Genomic DNA, 26079 nt, shown 5'->3' on the forward strand with positions numbered 1-26079 from the left:
TGTGTACCTCAAAAGGAGTCTGAAAATACAAAACTCCTCACTTCACTGAGAATATTATTAAACATTAAACTATAAACAGCTTCTACCCCTGCTTAACTGAACAGTCAAGAGTCATTCTTCAGCAACTAAGGAAAGCAACGTATGCCAAGCTGAAGCAAAATCAGAGCCACTATTAACGTAAGTAGATGTGGCCTTTCCCAACCTGTCCATTTGCAAAGGCATGTCATTGTTGAGGGTATCTGGAGAGCCTGTCACAACGCTCTCACACCTCTATAAAAAACAGTTTAAGCAAGCAAAATCCACTGTTAGGTACTAACAGGTGTGGGGTCACAGCAAGAGACAAATACAGACCCAAAGTGTACAACATTTGCTAGACATAAGGTATTTTCAACTGCCAAGGAAGAGAACTGCACAGAAATCTAAAAGGAATGTGTCAAACAGAGTATGCGCATGTGTCTGTGTATAAAAATCGTTATGCCTCAAACATCAAATTAATCTCTTAATAATTTATTACCATGGATAATTTGTCAATTTTCAGTAGCCTAGTCACTGTAATTTAAAATAGATTTAAGAGCTCAGACTATCAGCATAGGACAAAAAAAGGAAGGCATTTCCTATCTAGGAACCAGAATCAGTTCTTTGTGTCCTACTGGTAGATCAATTATGTATTAGAGCTGCTGCTGCTTGACTTTTAATCCACATTAGTTCACAGACCTTGAGCAAATTTGATGTTACCATATTAAAAGGGGAAAGCACTAGAATAAGCGATGCAGAAGAAAGAAGGAAAACACATCAAGCAAGGGGCCAATTAATCAGCCAAACGCCAACAATGGAGAGACAGGCTGCCTACTGCCAGCACACAGGGAAATAAGAAAAGCACAGATAATTCATTTAAATTCCCTTAAATGTAATAAATCCCATTTGGAAAAACCATAACATCATTTTTAGTATGTTGCACTGTTACCCTTCTTTTGGCAATTCAGGCAAACAAATCTGCTGATGTCAATATATGTGTACATTGTAGTACTACAGATCTGTAATACCTGTTAGCCTGAATGAACAACAGTTCGAGCCACATTCTAGATAGCAGACACCAGCTGTATGCTTAGCCATTTAAAGATCCTGGCTGTGTATTTACTGAAAGAGAAAATTTAAAGCAGTACTCCAGTCAGCTTTGCTCATTTTGGAGCCCAACTGATAAATCTTCACACATAGCCGAAGCATTAAAAAGTCTTCCATTTTCTGAACACAAATTCCTGCATCATCATATCCACTACAGCCTTTCAGCACTAAAATTAAAAGCAGCATGAATATTTAAGTGTTTTGTGGCAAGAATGCAGCAGCTAAACCTGCCAGTATAGAAAATGCAAAGACAACCTTAGAATTTGAGTTCACTGAAATACAGGATGGAGGGGAGGAAGGTAGATGAAAAAAAAAAAAAAAAGCAGGGGGGAGAAATTATCTCAAAATGCGTGCTAGCTATTTCTACTGCCCTAGGAGCTGTAGGTTGAGTGCTCTAAGCTTTCATTTCTGTACAAAGTTACTTGGTTGAAATATTTTTCCTATGGTGCACAGTAGTCTCTCCTGGAGAGAGGAACAGATACAGCCTAGAGGTAAATGGGGACGTGAGGTGTCTGAATGCTCCACTCCATACTGGCAGCCTTCCCACACTGAAACATTTCAGGTTTGACCCAATTGAAACTTGTCTACAGAAAGAAAAAATCTCTAGAAGGGAGACACTTTACATAAACATTTTCATTTAGTCTTGATGGAAAAATTGCGACTCATCATAGAAAGGCTATAGTGTCAAAGTTTACAATGTCTCTGCTTAAATTTTTTAAAGAACTACAATGCCCTTGTTTTTGTGCATATGAATGCAACACCCTGAAGCTATACTAACAAATTCTACCCTGTTATTTGCTGTGCTCATACAAAATGCAAACTTATACCAGGATCAGAAACTGAATTTCATGCAGCTTTGATGTGGAAAGTTACGTGATAAAATAAATCACAGACAAGCATTATTTGTGTGTCCCAAGACACCCTCAATATTCAAACAGATTGCTTTGTTATTTTGAGCTGTTACACTGCTGCAAACTTTATTGCCTAGTTCTGTGACTGTGGCAGACCTCACACGTGTGAGGTGAGGCCATGCAGGTTAATATCCAGGAGGCCACAATGCTGCACGATGGTTTCTGGCACTTCAGTAACTGATTCCTCTTCTTTGGACTCAGCTCTGACCCAAAGCTCCAGCACAATTGAACAGGACTGGTATGCTCACTGGAGCTGCCAGCTTTCAGCAGCAAAAAAGCAACTGAGGTCTTGACCACTTCTGGTTATACAAAGTCCCATGGTGCCATTGCAGAAGTAGAAGCATCAACCCCAATATCTTGGTCAAATAACAGCTTCAGTAATCTCATTCTGCTTATCTAAATTCTCTCCATACTTTCAGCTGAATCCAGCATTTTTACTGTAGCATTTAGCTGCCTCCAAGTGTCACCAAGCATTGAAAAACATCAGACATGACAATTTATTCAATGCAAAATGTGATCATGTCATCACTACAAACATTTAACACTGAGAAGATACATAAAAGTTAATAGCAAGTGGGTCTGCTGAGCTCAGCTCTGTGACATTCCAGTCCTGATCCACCAGCATGCAAGGGTGAGTGCAAAGGCCTCCAAAGCAATGTTTTCCACATACAGCTTGCTCACTTGAAGTCACTGTGGACTTGCACTAGTTTGACTGCATCAGGTGTACTCCACAATCTCCAACTACAGAGACAGGCCTTGCCCTACTAAAGTGTACTGTAAGAAATACCAAGATACACAAAATAACATTTTACAAAACCCAAGCTGCATCTATACTGCACATTTAACAGCACCCAGAAGCATTCGTGGAAGAGAAACTCAATTATCCATACCGCAAAACTGTTGGAGCAAGTCAAAGCCACGTAGCACTATCCCAAATAATTTTGAAGGTAAGCAGAAATCAGGCACCATTCCCAAAATGCTCTTTGGATATAGCCATCTGTTTAGGTTAACGAAAATATTAATAGCCAGGACATAGCCACTCCAGCAGCAGGGAGCAGCCCTGGGCACATTTAGCTTATTAGTACAGGCACAGTTACACTCTCTTAGAGACATTCTCCATTGGCAGCTGCCCATTATAAAACAGCAATAAAACCATGAAAATATGAAGTAATTTTAAATTATTATGCCTCATACAAAGCAAACATATTCATTTCCAAATGTAAGCTATAGACCTTTAAAATTATATTGATTACACAGATTGAACCTTTTAAATGCCACTAATTAAACAGAGTGGCTACTCAAGCACTATGAGGTCTACTGTGTAAATACATATTAAGGAGTCCTGGGAGCTGTTTCCATCAGTGGAAAGCTGAATAGCTTTTTTTTTTTTTTTAAAAAAAAAAAAATAGGTATCACACAAATGCTTCTGTTCATATTGCCTGTTGTTGAAACTTTTGTTGTCCGCATCCTGTATAGTCTGAAATGGAAACTAGAAATGGTTTCAAGATAAAAACAATTCTCCAAGCAAAATATTGATAATTATTACTTCCTTATCTATAAGTTCTTCAGCATCCCAGTTCCTTTCCTACAGCACTGAGCCAGGTACTGTCATTTATATTTAAGGTAAGTGTTAAGTACGTTCTGTCCATATTCCCATTAACTCAGCAGGTAACTCAAAGGTTTCAGCCTTAAAAGACTGGGATCGATAACAAAATTGGTACTTGGGGAAAGTGAAGGAGCAGAAAGAGCCCAGTTCTGAACAACAGCCGCAAGTGAGGCACACCAGTGCTTGCTGACCAGCAGATCTGGTGAGAGCATGCAAGGGTTTTGAAGAACCTCAGCTATAGCAACATAACTGCTTCTGAGGAGCTGGACACTGCATCAGATGAGAATCAGGGCCAGTCTGATTACAGAAATTAATAACTCCACAGTAAATAATAATCCACATATAGGGTTGTATATGTTGACACCAATAGGTATTTCTGATGGTCTTAAAGAGTAACTCATCTGGGCTATGAGATTCTCCTTTTTCAAACAAAATACCCGTCTGGAAATAGTTCTCCACTACTGAGTATCTACTGAATGCTTTTTTCTGTATGAAGCTTCATAAGCATAATAATAAAAAAAAATTATCCTCTATCATCAGCAGGATGAACAGCACAGCCCCAATGGGAATAGGAGCTAGGCTAACAGAGAAGCTGAATTCACTGTAAATAAATAATGTGATCAAGACCCTTTCACAGTTTTGTATTTCACAGGGAAAAAAAATCAATTTACATGTATTTATTTTTGGAATAAAGCTCTTCTTCATTGTGGTTTTTTTGACACAAAAGTAAATACAGATGTAGATATGTTCACAAAATATTAAATTATCTTTTCTAAAGTGCTATTGTTAAACAAGTGGTGACAGATTAATATAACCCAGCATCAAAGCAAAAGCTTGCAATGTGCATTCCACTAGGGCACTAAGTTTATAAAATAAAAACATTGTGGCATCATTAGCAGGCTGTATATAGTTTTATATAGTCCACGTAAAATATGATTCTTCCCTGATCTGTATCTATCATGCTGAAGTGTGTTTTCCAGTACTACACAAAGCAGTAAAATTTACAGATGCTATTTGCTATCAAAGCATGTGCACAACTAAGTGCATCATCTACCATTGCTGCAGATTAAAAGTATTCCCAGCAAAGATCATACTGCATTGCCCTGGACATGGCTCGTAGCCAGGTAAAGGTATTTTTTTCTTCAGATCTGAAATAATGCCTGAAGCAAGAATCAAATCAGAAGCCAAAATTTTGAAATTCAAGTAAGTAACTCTCTGTCCAACCTGGCAGGCCTAGCTTTGTTTAAGTCTGCATCAAATTGACACCAGCTCTGATGATCTCGGTGGACAGGCAACCACCGCCAGCTCTCCAAAGCTGCAGGGCTTCAGGGGTGCAGAAGGCTGCATCAGAGCTTGCAGGAGTCTGCAGATAGGTATAGGGGAGGAGACAGCATAAAGACACAGAAAGCTACCAGCATTACAGATGGGAAAGTTCAGACCTCCTGCACTGAAGCTTCTTGTCTAGCTCAAGAGGATGGAAAAGGGTGGCAGAGGTTTGGGGCAGAGGTTTGGGTCAGTTTTGTTGAGAGGCACCTGCATGCTCATTGCAGGTAACCTTTGAGTCTTTTCTGCAAGGATGGAGAGCAGCGTTCGTTACTTTAAATGTGTTAACTAGAAATGTGATTGTTAAAACTAATTAAAAATGTTTAAAAGCAAGGTTTGACTCACTGTTATGTAATAGGGAAATGAGATCTATTTTAGGACTCTGAGGGCAAAACACATGGCACACACAAACATGAACCTCTGTCCCCGAGTCCCACTCCACAGCCTGGACCTCACCTGCCTCCGACACACTCATCTGTTAACTGGGAAACAACCTGGAGATTTGACTTTTCAGCACCACCTCCTCTAACTGTACTCCTGATGACTTTTTCTTGCAGTGACAGCTCCTGTTTTCACCCCTCCTCCCTTTCCTTTAGCATATAAACGCGTTACAATACCTTCCACTGGTCATCCCATCTCTATTTTACTGTTAATGCTCAAGAAATGGGATGCCCTCAGCTGCTGCATCACCCATTTCCTCTGCCTCCTCCCCAGTCTCCCCATTCCACACAAACTGTCCTCCCCAGGTTTCAATGCTGTAGGTCACTTTTCACCACCTCAGACAGTTCAGCCCTTACGCCCTGCTCTCTTCCTGCTGAAGATCTGTGGAGAACTCGCTTTACCTACATGCGTTTCACTGTCATCCCTGTGCTGAAACGCAAGTCCCTCCACACATTCAGTCTTCCACAGCCAAGCCTCACTCATCATACTACTTGGCTGAGATCTCACTAACAGCATTAAGCTCAAATACTCTGGTTTTATTTTCTATAGAGTTGCAGCGATCCCCACAAAGCACTTGGCTAGCAAACTCACAACCTTGGGATTATCTGTAAAGTCCTGTTCTCTAACACCATGGCTTCCACTGCAAGACCAACACAACCCCGTCTTCCCACACAAGTGGTGGGGGGAACCTGACTCCCTTACCTTTAACTAGTCTACTGCCACGCTTTGTTGCCTAAAAGCTACTCAATTTAAGGGTTGAGGTTTTTTGATGAATTTGGGTTTGATGAGTCCAGGGCTGTGAATTTCACTCCATGTTGAAAGGATCAAACACAAGAGAGAAAGGACAGGAACACATCTACCAGTAAAAGCAGAGAAGGAAACCAGGCTGACACTGAGCAGCCAGAACTGCAGTCTATGTGAATCCTGACCGAATCTCACTGCATCCCATTTTTATTGTGTGTTCAAAAGAAAATCAAGCTTCTGAATGAGGAGGGGTGAGAAGCAAGCGACACCTAGCCCAATGTGATGCACTAATAGCAAAATCAATCATTTTGAAACCATCTGCTTTGCAGCAAAACATGTCTCCTGCAATACAATACATGAATCAAAGCAGATTATGCCTAGGGTTCACTGCAGAACATGGAACAAAACAAGTTATCCTAAACCAACCTCCCCATCAGCCCACAAGTGATGTAAGCTTGGGAATGCCAAAGAAAAAGCCGACAGGCATGCCAGGGCTCCACTCGCTCCATCCGGCCTTACCTCAGGAAGAGGGACAGATGGTGCCAGTGACTCAGAAGAACACCAAAAGGCTCCCATCTCACAGCAATAACCTATGTCTCAGCCCTGTGACAGTCTGTCATCCATGCAAATGGTATTTTTCAAGGAGATAAATGTGAACTTGGTGCTGGTAGGAAAACACGACAAAGTGCTCTCAGGGACAACTTCTCTTTTTGCAGTCTGGGCAAAGATAATTCTATTCTGCAGTTTCACCAGCGTGCTCCTATGTGTAAGGAGGCAGGGCCCTGGGAAATAATGCTTGGCAACATAAATTACAGCTTAATGTACTAGTTTTGACTAAGTTAAAATTGTCAAAATCCTTTCCAGGAAGGAAAAGCCTCAGGGAAACTGTAAAAGCTTTGTAAGCAAGACTTCATGACTTTAAAGGAAATCAACCCCAACTTTAAAATCTGTAAAAAAAAAAAAAAAACCAACAGACCCTCCAAATTCTGCTTTTCAATTTTCCAGTTTTTTCAATTAATTCATTTGCAAAATAAAACAAAGCAGTTGTAGCTCTGTTCCTTACCGCCTCTTTAAATTTTTTTCCAAAGTGCAAAAATTACAGCTTTCCCATTTCTAATGTAGGAAAACAAAAATGAAATTGCAATTGGGCTTCTTTGCCTAGAAAGTAACCACATCAAAGAGTGAAAAAACCACAAGGAAGCACAGGCTTAACATAGGGGCCAGGACTGATACAGGACAAGGAAACAGGTGACAGAGCTTTGCATTTGGTAGACCAAGCCAAACTGCTGAGAAGGCCTGCACCAGTAACAGCTACAGTGATGGCATTCTTAGAGCCACAATGCTGTCATGACATAAGCACATTAAGGTTCATGGGGAAGAATAATTTTCTCTTATTAGACAAAATAGCACAGAATGAGACATATGGACCCAAACTGCTATTCTGGGGAGTTGTTCCACAATGAAAGCTTTAGATGGCACCTTTATGTCCCTTAATGGTGACAAAGGTGCTTCTAGTCTTCGAATCTCAGCTCAGTGCACCAAATGCTTGGGGGTTTGTCAGTCACAACCTAGTGTCCATTTGCCCTTCCAACTCAGAGTTGTTTCTCCAAAGACCCTCCTAATTCACCCTGCTACATATGGGCCCCAAAGTATTCTGCCCTCAGTCCCTTCTCCCCATGTCAGCGTGAGTGTGAGTTCAAACATCATCTCTGTGCTGGTGGCTCACACAGAGACTTCTCTTCTCCATCCCCCTTCTTTACAATAACTTCAAATTGCAGCCTGTTGCCCTGAAAAATGTCCAGCTAAAGCCCAATGTAGCTAGAAGAGCTGCTAAACTTGCCACCCTTACCTCCATTCTCAAACACTCCCCGCAACAGAGCCGACCCATTCATCATATTCAGACCCTAGTGTCTTACTTGATTTTGGCCTCTCTAAGCCCCACACATCTCACCTATGTTTACATCCTGCAAATTCTTCTTTTGTGGTGTTGCTTAGACAACATACATGGCTGGGAGAGCGTGCTCACCAATGCAGCAGGTCTTTTCTGAAAACACAGGCATGTCTGCCTTTTTTTTTCAGAGAAGACATCAGCGCTGCGAATGCATGTCTTTTTTCACCTCAGCCCTCATGTCTGCTTTCCTAGCCTGTGATTTAATGAAAGATTAAAGACTAGCTTGTGAAAGTTCACCACGGCAACTGCTGATGTCATTGGGAACTGGATTCCCAGTTGGGGCTTAAAGAAAGATTAAGACCATATTGGTAATTGACAATATTTCTAACATTATTCCTCTAGCTAATTAATCCACAACTTCACACCACTATGTATGCTCAAAACTGAATAAACAGAAAATGTATCACCATTAACATGCTTAGCAATTGGCGTTATATAAATTTAGCCCACAGAAATTAACTGTTCATGGAAGGCACAGATTATTTACTCCTTTCCCATTCAGCAACAGGAAAAACAGAATTATTCATGCAGTTATTTCACGATGCCATGCCTTTGATTATCCTACTGAAAAGAAATATGTGCCTTCTTCCTCAGAAAATGAACTTAAACACTGTATCCCACATGCTGTAAAGTGAACCAAGGTTTTTATCCATTTAATTACAGGCACTTTTAAGCATTGAAAGAAAGAAGACAGACACCACTAGCTTGGAGAGCTTTGCTTGAAAGGCACAAGTAGTGATTCCCTCTCTTGCTGTGTTGCCATCTTTTTGAGGAGTAAAACTTTTGTGTATGTACAAACACAAGAACAAAAAGCACATTTAAAGTCACCAAAGTGTACATCCATTCCCCTTTTGGGCCTTTCTGAGGCCAGTTACTGCTAAAATGGTTTTATGGTAGTTTGTTGCTTGCTCCATCCTCCTACAGGAGCCCAGAAGCGGTGTACTGAAAGGCTATCAGCCCCATGGCATGGAGATACACCCAGTAAAGAATACCTGCCACAAAACCAAAATTCTCAGGGATGGAGCATGGCAGGGCAGGGGGGTCAGGATTTTAGCAGATATCATGAGGAAAAACTGCAATTACAGGATGAAGCAAAGATGTGTTATACAGCTTTAAGAAGCACTAGCAATAAGTACAAATAGTTATGCTTTGCTTATCTACTATGATTACAAGCATTTGGATGACAGGAATGAGAACGGAGGTAGACTGACCATCTTCTCCCTGCATTTAAATGAAAGCCCTGAGACCTGGGACTGTGCCTGAGTCCTGGACACACAGCCCACAGGCTGCACAGCTCTGCTATGCAGTGTGGCTGCCATCCTCAGGGAGGGACATCAGAGCTCATTAAAAAAAAAAAAAAACCAGACGGTTGTCAAAGGGGAGCTCTTAAAGGAAGACGTTTAAGTCACCATATGAAAGTAAAACAATTCATCAAGATTTAATGGGACAGAATATCAACAGGATGAAGAAGAAAATATATAGGAAGGCTCACTTTGCAATTAAGATGCTGCTTAATTTGATTTCATTCCTACAACTTAAAGCAAGAACACACGTGGTCCAAGCCGCTCCCATGGATCATCAAATGGATTCATTCTTAATTGGCTTTCCATGCAGCTCTGTCTAAAGGCTTGAGTGCTACTTTCATTTGTTACTGCATTGATTTTTCTCTGAAGTTTCCTCCTATCATGGCTACCCTGATCAATTAGTGTGCTATAAATAGAGCAGACAGATTCCTTTCACTGGTCTCATTAAATTGCACCCCTGCTGAATTTCTGTGGAGAACAGAATTGGATCATACTGATAGCTACAGTATGAAGATGCCCTCAGGTTTTCCAGAGAAAATCAATTGCTCAATATTCTTAACAAAAAGCCTTGAAAAGCATGACTCAATGGACCTTAGCTAATGCCCAAAACATACATTGAACTTGCTTGCAATTCTGCATCTCTAAAAATCTGAAAGATAAAGGATGGGAAAATAAGCGGTTGAGGGGCTCAACCAGCTCCTTACTGATACATAATCCCTCATCAATCATAACTATTTAAATGCATTCCCTCATAATGGAAATATGTTGCTGGAGGTATGCAGCTAACTCATATAGTTCTTCTGTAAAGTAGAGTAAGGATTTGAGGAGGAACACAGTCCCAAGGCATGTTTGGTGCCTGTCAAAGTCACCATGTAATGGCAATTTGCTTGCCAACTAAAACTAGAGGGGACTAATAATATCTGGTTGTATGAGAGAGGCTAATTATAGCTGGTGTATGTCAGCTATGACTTAAAAAAATCTTAATTTTGTAATGGTATGGTAGTACAGCTTTTAAAAACTTGTTTTAGAGATGACATTTTATTCATTAAGACTGTAAACAGCCATAAAATAGGAAATGGAACTTTCTACTTTGAAACATTTCAAAATCTAATCTGAAGGGCGGCTTTTAGGTCTCCACTCTGCCCTACACCCTGCACTATCCTTTCATAACTATTCTGTCTTTTCCTAACATCCTTTCTGTCCTCTTTTCTGCTCTCTTTAGCACTGCCCTTCAAAATCTTCTCCATCTTCACCCCAAAAGGCTGGGTTTTTGACTACTGCACTTGAATCACTGAATGTATCCACTGTTTCTGTATGCACTCACTGGTGTCCGAAGTATACTCTACGGATATTTTGTATGAAGGTCTGAAGGATGCATTGCAAACCTCAGAGGACTGGCTATACTCTTGCAAAGACTTTGTGAGAAGAATGCTGGAGGACTAACAGTGCCAGATGATTTATCCTGGATCCTTCATACTTAGCATGGTGGCTCTCAGCCAGAAGATGCAGTGCTCTAGATGATCCTTGCAGTCAAATAGATTGGCACAGGATGAAGGCACCTCCCAACAAACCCAGAAGATTTTGTGGATAATAAGGTACATTCAGTGCAATATCAGGTAAGAATTAATGACAACTACAGTTTAAACATACCTTTAGGAAGGCCCTCTCCTGAATCACAACAGATCCACTTTCTCCTTCCAGAAAATGTTTTTAATGAGGGAAGTGCAAAAGGTTGAAATCCAGTTTTTATCTGACAGAAAGCCCTTCCCACAGATAATTCGAACAGATATAACAGATTCTTAAGAACCAACTTAAAAGAGCAAGAAATTAAATACAGGTGAAGATCAGTGATTAAAGTTTGCGTTTTCCAATGACACAGTGTGGTACTGGAGTCAGCCCCATAAAATAAGGGGAGCTGAATACACATTTTATAGCCAGAACTCCAGCACACAGTGAGGGACAACATAAAATGTAACCCACGAGAGCCAGCAAGCACCCCAACGCAGCCAGGACTGTCATGGGCGAGATGCTGACATGAGATTTGCTCAGTGCCAGGCACTGCAGGTCTATTCAGTTCTTTGGATTGAATGAACACCCAAATTTCCACCAACAGAATGATTTGTGCAGCCGCCTCAGATTCCAGCCCATATCCATGTTTGGATATGCATTACATATAGACAACACAGTAGTGCTTGATCCTTTTTTTTTACAGAAGACACTGGAAAAGATTACAAGAACTATTTTCCCATTCCACACAATAAGAAATTAGAAATGTTTCTTACGAACTTATTCTGATCTTTGCAAAATATGCAGGAAATGACTAGAGAAATGCATTTTGCGTGGGGTTTTAGGGTGGGCGTTTTTGGAAAAAAAAAAAAAAAAACCAAACCAAACATATTATCCAAGTTGGAGTACCATGTTTTAGAAAGAGTTCATACTTTTTTTTTAAGAAATATAATTTATGAGTTATAAATCTAAACTTTCAGTTCCTTTAATTACTTTAAGTCACCAGAGTAGCACTTATTTAAAGAGTTATGCCTATTAAAGCATATGAGAATTGAATGGTCTTAATTTTTTTATAATTATGAAACGTGAGAAGAGAGAAACCATCACCAGCCATATAATTTCACAATTTTATGGCACTTGCCCGTAGAGAAGTTTCCCACATTTGATTTTCAACATTAGTGAAATATCACAGCAGTGTTCTGTCCTGCATGGCCATCACTTATAACCAAAGTCAAAATTTTGCTTAGCACCAAAGTCAAACTGCATTCATAAAAATAACTGACATAGGTGCTGAACACTTGCTAAGGAATATAAACACAAATCACCAAAAAATTACATTGTGTTGTTTCGGGAAGCAAGCACTGAAATTTAGCTGATATCACAGCCACTATGTGCAGAGGCAGTATGTACTGAAGACAGTAACATAAAGCCAGCTGTGTACAGCCTAATGAGATCACAGAGGATTTATGAACATCACTGAAAACAAAGGTTAGACTGATTTCAGAAAATAATTCCAAAAATGATCCAGTGTATCCTTATGACACAAACCTGAAAGATGTGTATATAAAATGGACTGATAACACAGACGATTTGGACAGTTTCAAAAAAAGTAAATTTAAGTGCCCCAAATAAAGCTGATCCCGGTGATTTTCACATCTCACCACCTCCAGTGGCAAACAAGACAGGAAGAATGTCTCCAGGTCCTGTTTCCAGATCATTGCTGTTGCAGGTAGATAGGCCATCAAACAACTCCTTCCTTTGGGTTACTGAAAGTCACACGCCAATTCCTGCTTTGGACCCAACAGCATATGGTGAAATTGAAAAGGGTTTTACAGGCAGTGACTTTTTGAAATAGAAAAATTAGGATTAATGCCGAGGGGGAATCTGAAGAGCAAAAAGTCATAGAAAGGTTTCCAAAGAATATGCCAGACCTACCTTCAAGACTTTAAATTAAACTGTGTGAAGTACCAGGAAATATAATGCATGAGATAATCTTGCCTTAGCAGGAAGGTGAGTTAGGATCTTAAAACACGTCTTCTGTCTCTGACATTACGATTTAGAACAAATTAGTTTTACTTCTGAGTGACCTTACAAGGAAGAATACTATTTATTCCTTTCATGGCCTTAAGTTCCTGAAGCAAAGAGAAATATTTACACCCTGACTGAGAAAAATCACTCCCAAAAATAATTACATATTTTGAAGCTGAGGAATGGTCATAACCATATAGTTGTTGAACTGTGGCCTACTAGAAACAACAGAAAGTCAACCACAGTGCCAAGAATTCTTTCCCTGCTTGGGGGAAAGTACTTCCTACACTGAGTCTGTGTTGCAAGCCCTTCTTTTCTCATGCTGGTGCCACTCACCTTAGCATAAGATTAGTTTTTCAGCTAAATCAGAAGCAATTTAGTCACTGCCTTTATTTAATACAGATAGATTCAGCTTCCTGATAAAAAGAAATAAAACGGAAAAGCGGTCAGCATTTAACAAAAGCTCCTGAAAGAGGCAGTCTGCATGTACAAGAAGGCCCTCTTCTGTTTTCTTTCTCTCAAGCTGCAATAATTTTAATTAGACATCTTTCTCTGTTGACAGAACTGATGGAAAAATGTCAATTACGAGTATTTTCATTGGCTTCTACACTAACCATGGCTGTCTTGTTGAAGTAGAAGAAAATTCCAGATACAAAAAATCTTTTCCCAGATCATTCCATGTCACTCCACTACATCCCCTGAAGCTCCTAACATCTCCTGCCCAGCCCCACAAGCACCAAGTCGTATACAACAAGCAGCCCAACTCCAGTTTGAGGAACTAGAAGCCAGTTTGAGGAACTAGAAGGACTGCCTCCCTAACAGCCCGGTGGCTCGAGAGCTTACTTGATTGAACGGATCAGGACTCACTCTCTAGTGCTGCTTTACAGAGTGGTACAAAGAGCAACGGGAACAGTGGTTAAGAGGGATTTGAAGCCAGGACATTTGAAGCTGGTTACAAGGCAGATGTGGAGAGCATTTCGACAGTGAGACCACAAAAGTCTGAGATCTCCTAAGAGCCTAAGGTGAATTTAACATGCCATGCAGTCACCCACGGTGACTGAGGGTTTTGAGCGTTACATCAGGACACTGAGACAGAAAGAACACATCAGTGAAGACTAGTACAAAGTAAGGCGATGTCAAGAGAAGTGGGGTAAAGAACTGGGGAAGCAATAGGACTGGGACAAAGGCTGCTCAGAGGGAAAAGGGCAGGAGGACCAGGTGGAAGAGTTTGTGCCACTCAGATCAAAGCACTGGAATGGAAGCCAAGATCCCCGCAACTAATCATGCCTTGGTTACAGCAAATACCTGCAAAACACTGGCAAAGTGCCTGCTCTCTTTCTCATGTGGGATCACATGGAGGATCACAACCTCCTGCAGGCAGTTACTCCACTAGCTCCAGTGCCAGTGTTTAGGTGGTGGATATTTAACTCCATGAAGGATCCTTGCAGCAGTTTCCAGTAAGGTGCCACACGGCAGACCTTCTGGGGTGAAAGGGGAGTTCAGTTTACTGCTCCTTATGATTTGTTTCAAAGAGGTGGCAGCCCACGAGGCACTATATGCATTCAAAGAGCATCTAATGAAGACCGTCCATGCTGGAATTCAGGCTCCTGGCTTAGGGGTTCAGGATCAAGACTTTACAAGTCTTGAATCATCCTGATCAAAAATAAATGGCAGCTGGACTCTGAACATATAAAATGTGACTGAAAATCAGGCCATGGCCTGTCACAGTGGGCACCCTTTTAAAATTAGCAATACTCTTTCAGTAGAATAGCTCTCAGCCAGAAAATAAGAAGAGATAATAGTATCTCCTCAACTTAAAATTGCATTTGTGAGAATAAAAAGGCTTTCAACAATTTTTTATTGCTGAGCATCATAAAATAATCTGGCAAGGAAATTAATTATTCTGTCTTCAGATAACAGGTTAACAGCTGGGACCATGTTGAAAAATGGCTATGTCTATACAGGCATGCCTGTCAGCAACTGAGCTGGAGCTGTGGCCATCAAGTCCTTTCACACCTGGCAAGTTAAGCCCCAGCCCAACAAACACTTCCAGTCCACCCTGTTTCCACAGTAAATTGCTGCCAAGCCTTTTTGATGGCCTTTCTACACGCAGAGAAGATCAAATATATGTAAACTCTTGTAAAGTAGCAAGTTCTTAGGAAAAATACCCCATTCTGCTGCTGCTACAGAACAGTTGAACTCGTAAGAAATTGTGCTGTTTACAAGTGCATTGCTTCACTCTCTGGAATAGTCCTGGGCTCAGGGGACTCTAACATTTACAAACAGCTTAATTCCTTGATAAAAAACTGAATGAAAGCAGCTACATGATTTACTAGCCCTCCTGAAAGCTGAAGATACTCCCATTAAAAGCTTGAGCCTGCTGCTTTTTTAATATCCTCCCAAGCACTAAGCGAAGTGTCAGGACCTCTCAAAAAGTAGGTCAGGACTTACTCTCAAAAACTAGTGGAAAACTCAAGCACTGAATGAACATTTTTCATTGCCTTAAGTTTGGATGCAAAGACATTTAAAGCTCTCTTTTTTTTTTTTTTGTTTGCTACTCACTGATACTCACTGCTAGTACTGAGTAACTGTTCCTTAAGCTCATTATTAACTATGCACTGTACACAGCATGTGACCATGTCATTATATGAAGTCAAAATACCGTTTTCAGAGGCATCCTTAGTTCTGGAAGTTCCTTGGATAAATGTAGTCCAGAACTTGACGGTAAAATTTAAGCACTGTCTGTGCTTGGTGAACCCACCGTGATGTTCAGATAAGATTCCCTGTAAGATACTGATGAAGTTCATGCTTAAAGAAAATGGGAGTCAGAAGTCCTGTCCCTGTCATCCCCAAACTGCACGTGCTCTGGTCTCTGTTACTTCCAGCTTACACTGCTGCAGCAAATCTGGTTGCAGCTATTGTCCTTGCAACTCACAAGAACAGCTGTTGGAAATATGTTTTGGATAGCAATAGTAACTGCAAGCACACTGTCTTCATGTCCTTTCAGTTTTGCTTTCACATTCACAGTAGTGAGTTTGTTTTAGCTTATGAAGCCTTCCTTTGTTACAAACAAAAGACACAATCAGTTGAAAAACCTGCCTTGTCCCCAACAACACTACACGCTCTCTTCTGTAAACATCCTCAACCTGAAAGCAAGTCTTCAGCCTTCTGCAACAATGCTGCCTGTCCACATATGTTCAGATCCCAATTAAATGTGCATCATTTTCTCTTTTCGCCCAGCTTTTTACCTAAAGAAAAAGCATTAATATTCAGCCACCAATAACTATGCAGTTTTGCAAAGCATTTGGAGGTACAGCCTGCTTGAGTGACAACATGCAAAACAAATCTGTCATGTATGCAACTACTATTAAGAGCTAAATAGAAATCAAGTATTTAAGAAGGATTTAGTGTTCCAGGTTTTAGAATCCTAAATACCAGTTAATCAGGTAAAGTGTCTTACGCATACCCACAACTTTCCATTTTGCGAAAGTCACTCATAATTACCCCCAAAGCTGTCTGTCAGAGTTAATAATAACCCCCAACTTCCAATATAATTTTCAAATGGAATTTTCAGTCTTTGACACTGTTTTTAACTGTTTTGTGAAAACAGTGCTCTCTTGATATTTAATAAAAAGCCCATATAGGTAGCTATAAAAGGAGTACCACAAAGAAAAGCATCATACCCAGAACCTCCTCCCTCCTTCTGCCCAAATGTTCCCAGCTCGGTGTTGGGGCAGAAGGGGGCATGGGAGTGCCATGAGCCGTAAAAGAAAAGAAAGATTATTAAAAAGGGGGGAAGAGGTGGGGGGAACAGAATATATGCTTGACTCCTATTATGTCCCATAAAAACTCCATCTAACTCCATATCCTGTCCTTAACAGAAGCCAACAATGAGAGTCTGGAGCCGATACAATGCAGACAGCATATGTGATATTTCCACTCAGCATTCACCCCATCTCCATCTGTGTGCAGCCTGAGGAATTCTGCACTTTGGTAAGGCTTTTACATATTTAGTAATCCTTGGTGCATTTCTCTCCCACAAACTTACCCGTTTTCTCTGAACACATCTAAACTTCTAGCAGCCACAATTTCCCATGGCAAGGAGTTCCACAGATTATGCAGATATTGTACAAAGAATCACCGTGTCATACGTAGAGCCAGGCCTCTTGCTAGTATTGTCTGATGATGCCCATTTCTTAAAATGGATGTAACAACATCTGAAGCTTGTCCACTCTTTCCAGCCACCCACGACCTTGTTTGTACCCTGGTCGGACCTCATGAAGAACCCTGCTTTAAGCAGGAGGTTGCACTTGCTGATCTCCTGAGGTCTCTTCCAACCTAACTAGTTTCCTTCCACAGTTTTTCTTCTTCCATCCAGAAGAAACCCAGACAACTTAGTTGTTCCTTATATAGAAACCAGCCCACACCTTTTTGGAGGTTTTGCCCTTCTTCAGTCTTACAGCAGTCTTTCTGAGACAGAAAAACAGAAGCATCCACAACATTCAAGACGGAAGCAATGGCACAGTTTTTTGCAGTGGCTTCACCATGTTCCCTGCTCTCCATTTCTTTCCTTACAATTCCTAACATTTGATCTGCTTTTTTGACCAACATTATGTATTGAGATGATATTTTCGTAGAGGTATTTTTCAGACCATAACACCAAATTGTCATTCTTGTGTGGTAAGAGCTTAGAGTTCATCACTGTCTACGGAGAGTTAGGACTGCTTTCTTCTGAGCTCTCAAGAGTTGGTCTTTCTATGGGAAAAGTAGCTGCAGCACACAAATTGTAACTCCTTGCCAGTGAAAAAGGCAAAATTCTGTAAAACTTTTCAAAGTTTTTGCAAGGGACTTATTCAAGGCACTCAGGTGTTGCAGCACACAACACCGTAACACTCCCTGCTTTCGGGAATTCGGCTGCTGAGTAACATGGGCTTCTTCTCAAGTCCAAAATCAGTGCTTGGCTACAGAAATCAATGAATGGGAAGAAGTGCGCACCTAAAGACCAGGATTCACAAACACCCACACACTGAATACACCGGGGAGAGCCAACACAAAGTGCTAAAGTCAGGGTATGGGTTTTGGTGTCACCTCTGAAAGAACATTTTCCTTCTGCTTAGGTTTTACAGCTCTGAGCTTTTAGGAACTCCTAGGCACCTAATCCAGACAGATCATTCTCAGAAAACAAAGAATATTACATGTTGCATTTCCTTATGTTCTTGTTCTTCACTACGGAAGGTGTTGGGATTCTAATTGCAAATCCTCCTCACTGACAAGGAGCAACATAAATGCTGCAGCATTTCATCCACAGGGAAGAGTACTGCTCCTTTTTTCCAAAAGCACAAGGCCAGTGTGTAAGCTAGGGCTGGAGCATCAAGAGTTCCAGCTGAATGCCCCAACCTCAAAAGGGTTTTTTTGATTCTTGGCTAGCAGAATCATTTATCTAAAAATCAGCACTGACCTACACTGCACCAATCGGTTGGTACAGCACTGTTGGGATGGATATGCTGGAAATTCACATTAGTTTACAGATAATTGCTGTCCTTTAACATTAAAAATTCCATGGCCAAAAGGCTCCTTTCCTGAAAGCAATGACCTAGGAGTTTTTTCTAATGTATCCAAGTCAGTTAGGGGTATGCTTCCTTTCATAGTCCCATTTAACACAGATATGCAAAGTGTATAGCAGAACTTGTCTTCAGTAGAAAACTGTATATATTTATTTATATACTTTCAAAAGCAAATTCCTAAAAACCAAGCAGTCGTGAAGAGCCCAGAAATGCCATAGCTTGTAATCAACTCTTTTTGGTATGTACCATGTTGAATATTCTGCTCACCATGGTAGCTAAGCAAGTATAATGCAAATTTAGTAGATTTCATCCAGGAGGCAAAGGGATTTAGTTAACATCAAATTCAGTGGTCACTAATCCCTTCCCACTGTCCCTTTCCACCCAAGCAACACAAATATTTAAATTCTCCAAATGGTAAAGTTCAGCATCTTGAGCCCTGTTAAATCTTGTAAGCCAGAGTAAATTCCATTTCTCTGATTAAACAGAGAGTATTTACAAAGATCATAAATAAAGTGTGTGTGAGTTGTTCTTTTTCATACCACCTGATTAAGCACTTTTTACTTTGCCACCATTCAGAATGATATTTCTGCTACATATTTTCATCCAAAATAAAAGCAAAGGCAGTCCCTGTTGAGGGTAAGGGAATCTAATGTTTCAGGCATGAAATCTTGCAAGAGGCACAAATAAACCTGTGCCTTGCCCAGAGTCTCTCTGTACCATCTTTCCACCATGCTTTCCTCTTATTTCTCTCCTGATCACAATTGTTTTTGAAGTGAGGTTTCGCTCTCCAAGATGCTCGGCACAGTTGTGTTTTCATTGATTCTAATATATTTTTACACAGTAAAATGTCCAAGTAAAAGAAAAAAGGGGGAAAAAAAGAAGAAATTAAATATAAACAACCCCCCAAGTAGTATAACTATTGGGAAAATGTCACTAGAGAGTCAGTTAATTTTGCTAGTATAAGAATGTTAGCCCTCACTCCCTCAGTGGTTCTCCACAGAAAATTAAGTGCTGTATTATAAGAGCCCAACTAATGTATTTCTTCAAAAGACTTGTGGTAAAAGGTCTTATAAAAATTGCTTACAGATAACAACACTTGTCACAGATTGGGACAGATGCCTCAAGTGTTGGCCATTTCATTCTCTCTTCTGGAGCATTTCACGCCCAGTTTTACATCTCTGGAGACAACAGGACTGAAGCAGTGGCCACAAAATGATGCCCTGGCCATCAGACTCAAGATATTCACACATACAAAGCTGGGGGCATGGGTAAATTAAGCCAATGGACTTCACCTCAGCTCAGCAATGAGCCAGTCAATGGCAGGAGAACACAGAGTCTCAGAGCCCACCTGAGGTTTGGTAGGTCATCCATCATACTTTCAAATGCAGTTATCCACTGCTCATAATAGCCACCTCTAAGTAATGTCCAAGAAGAAACACCATCATTTAAAGCCAAAGACCACTGAACTATTTATTCATGTTCTAAACAAGAAAACAATGGCTAACTTTGAAAAACAGCACACAAAAAGAAAACTTTGAAAGTAATAAAAGGAAATGCAGCACTATTGGAGCACAGATCTTACTGCTGCCTTTTAATGTAGTTCTCAAGACCATGGAATCACATCATTGCATAAAGAAACACAACAAAATGAAAACAGATCTTCGTCTCATGACTGTCACTACCCTTCTGTGTACAACAGTAGACTGAATACTGGTTAAGCCATTTCAAGATTTAGATACTGCTATACAAGTTGCTTCAAAAATAGCAATATCAAAGCAAAGAAAGTTGAAAGATACGGCTGTTATTTTGTTTTATGAGTAATAAAAATGTGTAAATGATAAAAACATCACAGAAAAGGAATATATGTCCTTGTAAAACCAAGGCACAGTGCCACAGGAGTGAATTACTGGTATTTTTAACACAGCAACTCAAACTTGCACAAAAAATAACTACTTTACAGATTCTAGTTTTTCATTTTAATAAGCATTAAAGATCATAGGAGACAGCCGAGAGTTATGTAGTATCCTTTCCACCGGTGTGCCAGTGCCATGTAAAATGCATTTACAATGAGCAGAAACAAATTTAAATCACTGTATACTCAGTCCCAGAAGCTGCTGCTCAAATTAATCCTGACCAAGCAAAAATGCCGAGCAGATGCTGAACTTTAAGTAAACAGTCCCAGCTAACTGTCTCATCACAGTGCCCACTCTTTTCAGAACAAATGATGCACAGCCTGCCTCTAACGGAAAAATAACCCAGCGTGGAAGCAGCAGCCTGTATTTCATTAGCCCTGCACAAGATAAACTGATTATTTCTAACTTGCTGCTGCAAAAGCTACAGTCTGAACTTACAGGAAGCCAGCCACCTCAGAATAAAGACAGAGAAGTTACCTCCTATCGATGGCAAAGAAGGAGCCTACACACCAGGTGCTACTGCGGTTAGCTGACTGCACTCACGTCTTAACTTGTGCCACTGTAGCTTGCCTGTTCATCCATACCTTAAGGTGTTAGTACCCTTGCTATTCAGAAGTTTTTTTAGCCACATAGATTTGTAATGAACTGCAAAACAAAGCATGAAGAAGAGCAAGAAAAGAAGAATGTTACCTGAAGGCCCTCTATGGCTAATCTAAGCATGCTTGGTGTGAGCTTGGAGGCCTGCTTGAAGGTGAAGTTGCTCCAGTCTATAATCAAAACAAATCCATTCACTTGAAGCTCGGGGTCTTCTATCATGGCTTCTAAAGAAAGAAGTATGGCACGCAAAATATCCACCAGTGTGTACCTGTGAATGTTAAGGGGAGATTCGGTCAAGAAAGGAGCAACAACCACAGATGTGGAGAAACGCTGAGAGTTCTTACTTTGTACTGCTTGCCAAAAGTTTAAATCAAAGGAGCGCAAACACATCCTCAGAAGTCATGGGTATGTAAAGCTGGGAAAGTCTCAAAAGCTCAATTAATAGAACTCACCCTCTGGAGTAGGATTATGTACATCTAGACCATCAGCCAGGCAGAACAAACTACAGGAACACAACACACTGGAAGGAAATTTGAACTTTTCCGTAGTCCCCTAAGCTGCTTTATATCTACACATTTTATTAAATGTCTCTACAAGCATATCTATGCAAATTGTATTTTTCTAAAATTGTAATGATACCAAAACCTGAGTCTAGCACCTGAAGCCTAGACCCAAAGTTTCCTCCTGTATTTTTCCAAGCAATTGAAATAATACTTCTACAAAATTATCAGCCAAAAGAGGGATTTCCACATGCCCTCCTTTTCCCTCTCTCTGATTAATGTTTTCTCTTAAATCTACAAGGGGTATTACAGAAAGCTGATTAGGCAAGGATCTTGAAAGCAGAATGTAACACATACTAGGGCTTTCAGTTGCTTCTGTTAAGAGCAATAGCAACCTTTTAAAAGTTAAGTAACTGCCTTGTGAGTACAGAGTACTTCGTTTATGCAGATTATGTGGTTTCAGCAGTAAGTTTAGAACACGGTATTCATCAGTCCTAGAATTTTCTATGTTAAATTTGGGTTTACAAAGATGCCACCTACAATATGTAATTACGTGGTTTACATATATGCACATCATCTTTTCTTAGATCAACCATCTTGTAAAAGATGACATAATTCCATATTGCCAAGCCCTGTTGAGTATAATCTTTCTTTTTTGAAGTTAAAGCACCTAATACCACAGCTGAATAGCTTAAATATATACAGCAATATCATCTTTAGACTGCATATAATAGAGTTATTAATCAACTTGCAGTTTAGCTTACAGGTTGTTTTTAAAAAAAAAGGCAAAACACCAGAATTATCTGGGCTTTTTAAAGAGAGATGAAAGTAGTAGTTTAAATTTTGATTTTCTTTCAGGCTAACTATGGTTTATATCTAAAAATCTCTTCTAAAAGTAAAACTTAAACAGACGTAAATTTGCCGGTCCGCACCACAGTATCAGATGTAGCATTAGAAAATTAAACCAGAAAAATATCGGATAAGCAAATATGCCAGGAACAAAAGAAAGAGTTAATCTTCAGTGTTTGTGCACATGTATTTAAGTAAGGCCCTCTAAAAGACTCCCATGATGGCATCAAACATAAAAGTTCTCAAAACTATGAATCCCCAGGGAAATCTTCACCATACTGCATATGTAACAAAGAACATGTGTGCCTATTTAGAAATTACATTAAATTATACTGAATTCTACTTGCTTTAATACAATGAGTACACTGTTACATTGGGTACATAACTATATTTTGAAAGTATCTGCAAAGGGAAATAACACAAATTAAATTAATCTGTTCTAGCTGACTCCTCACATCTTCCATCTTTTCTTTTTTTAGCCAACTAAAACTCAGTGAACTTCTCAACTATGCACTCCTAGGAAAGTGACTAGAAAAGGACTCTCTTAATGTCAGCCTAACACAAGTGAACGCAAGAAAGTGTGTTTTCCCCAGAAAACATTAGGAGAAGCACTGTTTTACATTATTCTTCTCTTCATTTTGGAAACTTAATTTTGTTTTGAATTTGGTTTAGTTAACTGGAATAAAAATTTTCACTCCTCTCCTTCTGCTTTTTCTGAGATCTAAGTTTTACAGGAAGTTTGGCATGCTCCCTCTTTTTCATTCAGATTTTTTTCAACCAGGACAGGAAACAGCACACAAAAAATTCTTCTCTGTAATTTCCCTAGGGAAATCCTCAGAACACTAAAATTCTCTATCTCCTTTTGGTAGGAAAAAACCAAAAGACCATTTCTGTAATTGGAATTTTGCCCATTGGGGAGAAAAAGACATGCTTTAAAACCTATTTTGAAGGAAAACATTCAAAACCTGGATCCTTGAAACTGTTAGCACAATTTGATTATCAAAGGTCTGTTAAGTCAGGACCCTGTTTTTGCAGTAGGCACCGTGAAGCACACCTGAGTGCCCTGCCTGCCCTGAGCAAACCTGCCTGGGGGCACAGGGGCTGCTGTGGCAGAGCAGCCTCTGGCACTGCGGGGCTGATGCTCCCCCTCTCCCCAGGCAGCACAGTTCCCCCCAGCCCAACTGCTGGACACCTGGGCAAAATGCCACCATTGCTGCTGCAACTCATAAGAAGCAAACACACACCCCCAGCCCCACAGCACGAAGAGCAACCTGAAGAAAAATGAAATCACTCATCGGCTTTTTCCCAAATGAGTCTGCGCATGTATAACAGGATGCGTAGGAAGTGCTTGGCAGCACTAAGACTATAGAAGATTTTACTGACACCAAAAAGGTCTTCGTTTGCCTAGCATATCTGCAGACCAGTCTACCTACCCATTACAACACTGGAACATGGACAGTGGAGGGCACCGAATCACCATGGGAACTAAAAATCCCCTGTATGACACGCATTTCATCCAACTGCCAACATCGGGATTAAAACACGCACTTAGCCTGAGGGAAGGAGGTTTACAGAGTCATGTCTGGGGCTGTCTGGGTCGGGGCTGGGCTCAGAGCATGGCCAACTGCCCTCAAACCCCTGGTTACCTCCACAAGGTGGTGGAGGTCTCAGAAATACTATTTTTTTTATTGTTTTACGACATTAGATGGATCTATACCCTGTAAAATGCCTTCCCAGGGGAAACACTGCACTGGGAAGGAAATTACATCAGGTGAGACATTGGGACACCAGCTAATGCCTGTCTGTGGAAGATCATTTGTCAGAGCTAATCTGTCTGATTTTTCTATCTATCCATCAGATCTTTCTAACCTATCATTAGAAACACTCAAATCCTAAAATTAGCCTCAACCTCGCTTGACCTTGATTCTGCCCCATTCAGAAGAACTCATTCTCCAGGAGAATTGTTCCATGAAGCAGAAGGCTGCTGCAAGCACCCTACATCCATTCCAAGAAGATGGGTCCCAAGTTCCCGATGTAGATCTCTAACGTCCTCCTCAGAGAGTTCAGTGAGATATCTCATGTCTTGGATTAATGGCTCCCTAGTGGCACAATGCTGCTAGAAATCTGGTGCATTAAACATAAAGATTGTGGCCAACCAGGTCTCTAAGACTGGCTATAAAGTGCTGTTATATATACCTATGTGGTAAATATATAGATGTATACATATAAACACAAATACACCTAATTATGTCCTGAATTCACTCAAGTCAACAGGAAAACTGCCAGGCATCCACGAGACCAGGATTTCAGCTGCTACAGAGAGTAACCAATGGTCTCAGGGCTGGGCCATAAATCTATGGCATATCCACCATCACCGTAACTCCTATTGCAGTTTTGCTTAGTGTAAGAAATACAGTCCACAACATCAAGGATGATACTGTATGTTTACTTACTGAAAAAGCCAAAAGGTCCTCTCTGAAAACAAGACCTGAAGAGCACACATCTAGCTAGAAGCAAGCAAGAACACCTTCTGCCAAAGTAGGTATCTGAAGCACTCTTTAAGCCTAAAAAGCCACATTAGGAGCATACACGGACACATCACTAACAACCAAGATTCCCACCTGAAATACGCTTAGGGCAATTAGTTGAAAATAGGCACTATCCTCCATTCTGTAATCGACCTCTTCTCTTGATTTTGATACATTACTTAAGCCCAGTATAGAAAACCAGACAAGAAAGTCAAATGTATTAGTGGATATTTAAAGCAGCTTTCACTCTGGGCACATGCTGAGGCAAGTCAGAAACGTAAACCCGGTGTGAGAGAAGAAATCTTAGGTGGTACAAATGGCAAACTGAGTATCCAAAGTATCAGCTGAGCAACCCAAGCAAATGAAACATGATTAAAGAAACTATACAGAAGCTTTCACACAGCACAGTTATTTGCATAAAGACTCATCTTTAATCCACTCCAGCCCCATGTTGTTCAACATTTCACTTCACTCCTACTACTGTTCATGTCAGCACCAGGATGCACAGACTCTGCCATAAAATACGCTCCATCCTTGGCTGGATTTTAGGGAAACTAAAATCCTATGTGAAAAGAAAGTGGGGAAAATTACTCGCGATTGTCTTGCTGAAATTACTTTCCATACAGGTACAGAATTACAACCAATCAAAAGTGAGAAAAATGGTATAAGCTAGTAAGTGTGAAATAAATTTCATCCAAGATGGCTTTGACTGTCTTTCTACTTCAAGAAAAACCCATAATCAACACATCAGCCTTAAATTTTAAGAGACCATGGTGTTCAGTCTGTGGGGAAGATGGTGTTGCTTTATTCTTACCAACCTCGGTTAAGCAGCAGTGTGTATGTAGGGGACAGGAAGCTGCTCGTTGTGCCCTGGCCCATTTCACAGTGATGCTCCAGTGCTGACAGGTACGTAGGGTGTGCTGGGCCTGATTTGCTGCAGCACATGTTCTGCAGTAGCCTAGAGTCAGGCTGCGTAGAAATAAATCCTTATTTATTTATGGCTAAATTCAGTTGCATCTACTTGTTTAAACAGACTCTTACGGGACACACGGTAGCTACAAGGTATTACTAATTGCTAGCATAATCTAGAACTCATGGTTAATTTAAATGTATTTAATGCCCTCTATTTATAGAACCATGCTTAATTTGACAGAAAGCTTAGACAACTTTTTTAGCCCCATTGTTAATGTGA

At 40.4% G+C, this 26079-nt stretch overlaps 1 protein-coding gene across 1 annotated transcript in view; it reads right to left on the reverse strand.

Moving 5' to 3' along the window:
* The window catches only part of CLVS2 (clavesin 2), a 59445-nt gene that overhangs the window by 27079 nt on the left and 6287 nt on the right, over nt 1-26079 (reverse strand). The window contains exon 2 of the mRNA XM_056344687.1: nt 21104-21278. Within this exon, the coding sequence (XP_056200662.1) occupies nt 21104-21278 (175 nt within the window). The remainder of the gene's footprint in view (nt 1-21103; nt 21279-26079) is intronic.

Source organism: Falco biarmicus, chromosome 6 (assembly GCF_023638135.1).
Source record: "Falco biarmicus isolate bFalBia1 chromosome 6, bFalBia1.pri, whole genome shotgun sequence".
Taxonomy (NCBI): domain Eukaryota; kingdom Metazoa; phylum Chordata; class Aves; order Falconiformes; family Falconidae; genus Falco; species Falco biarmicus.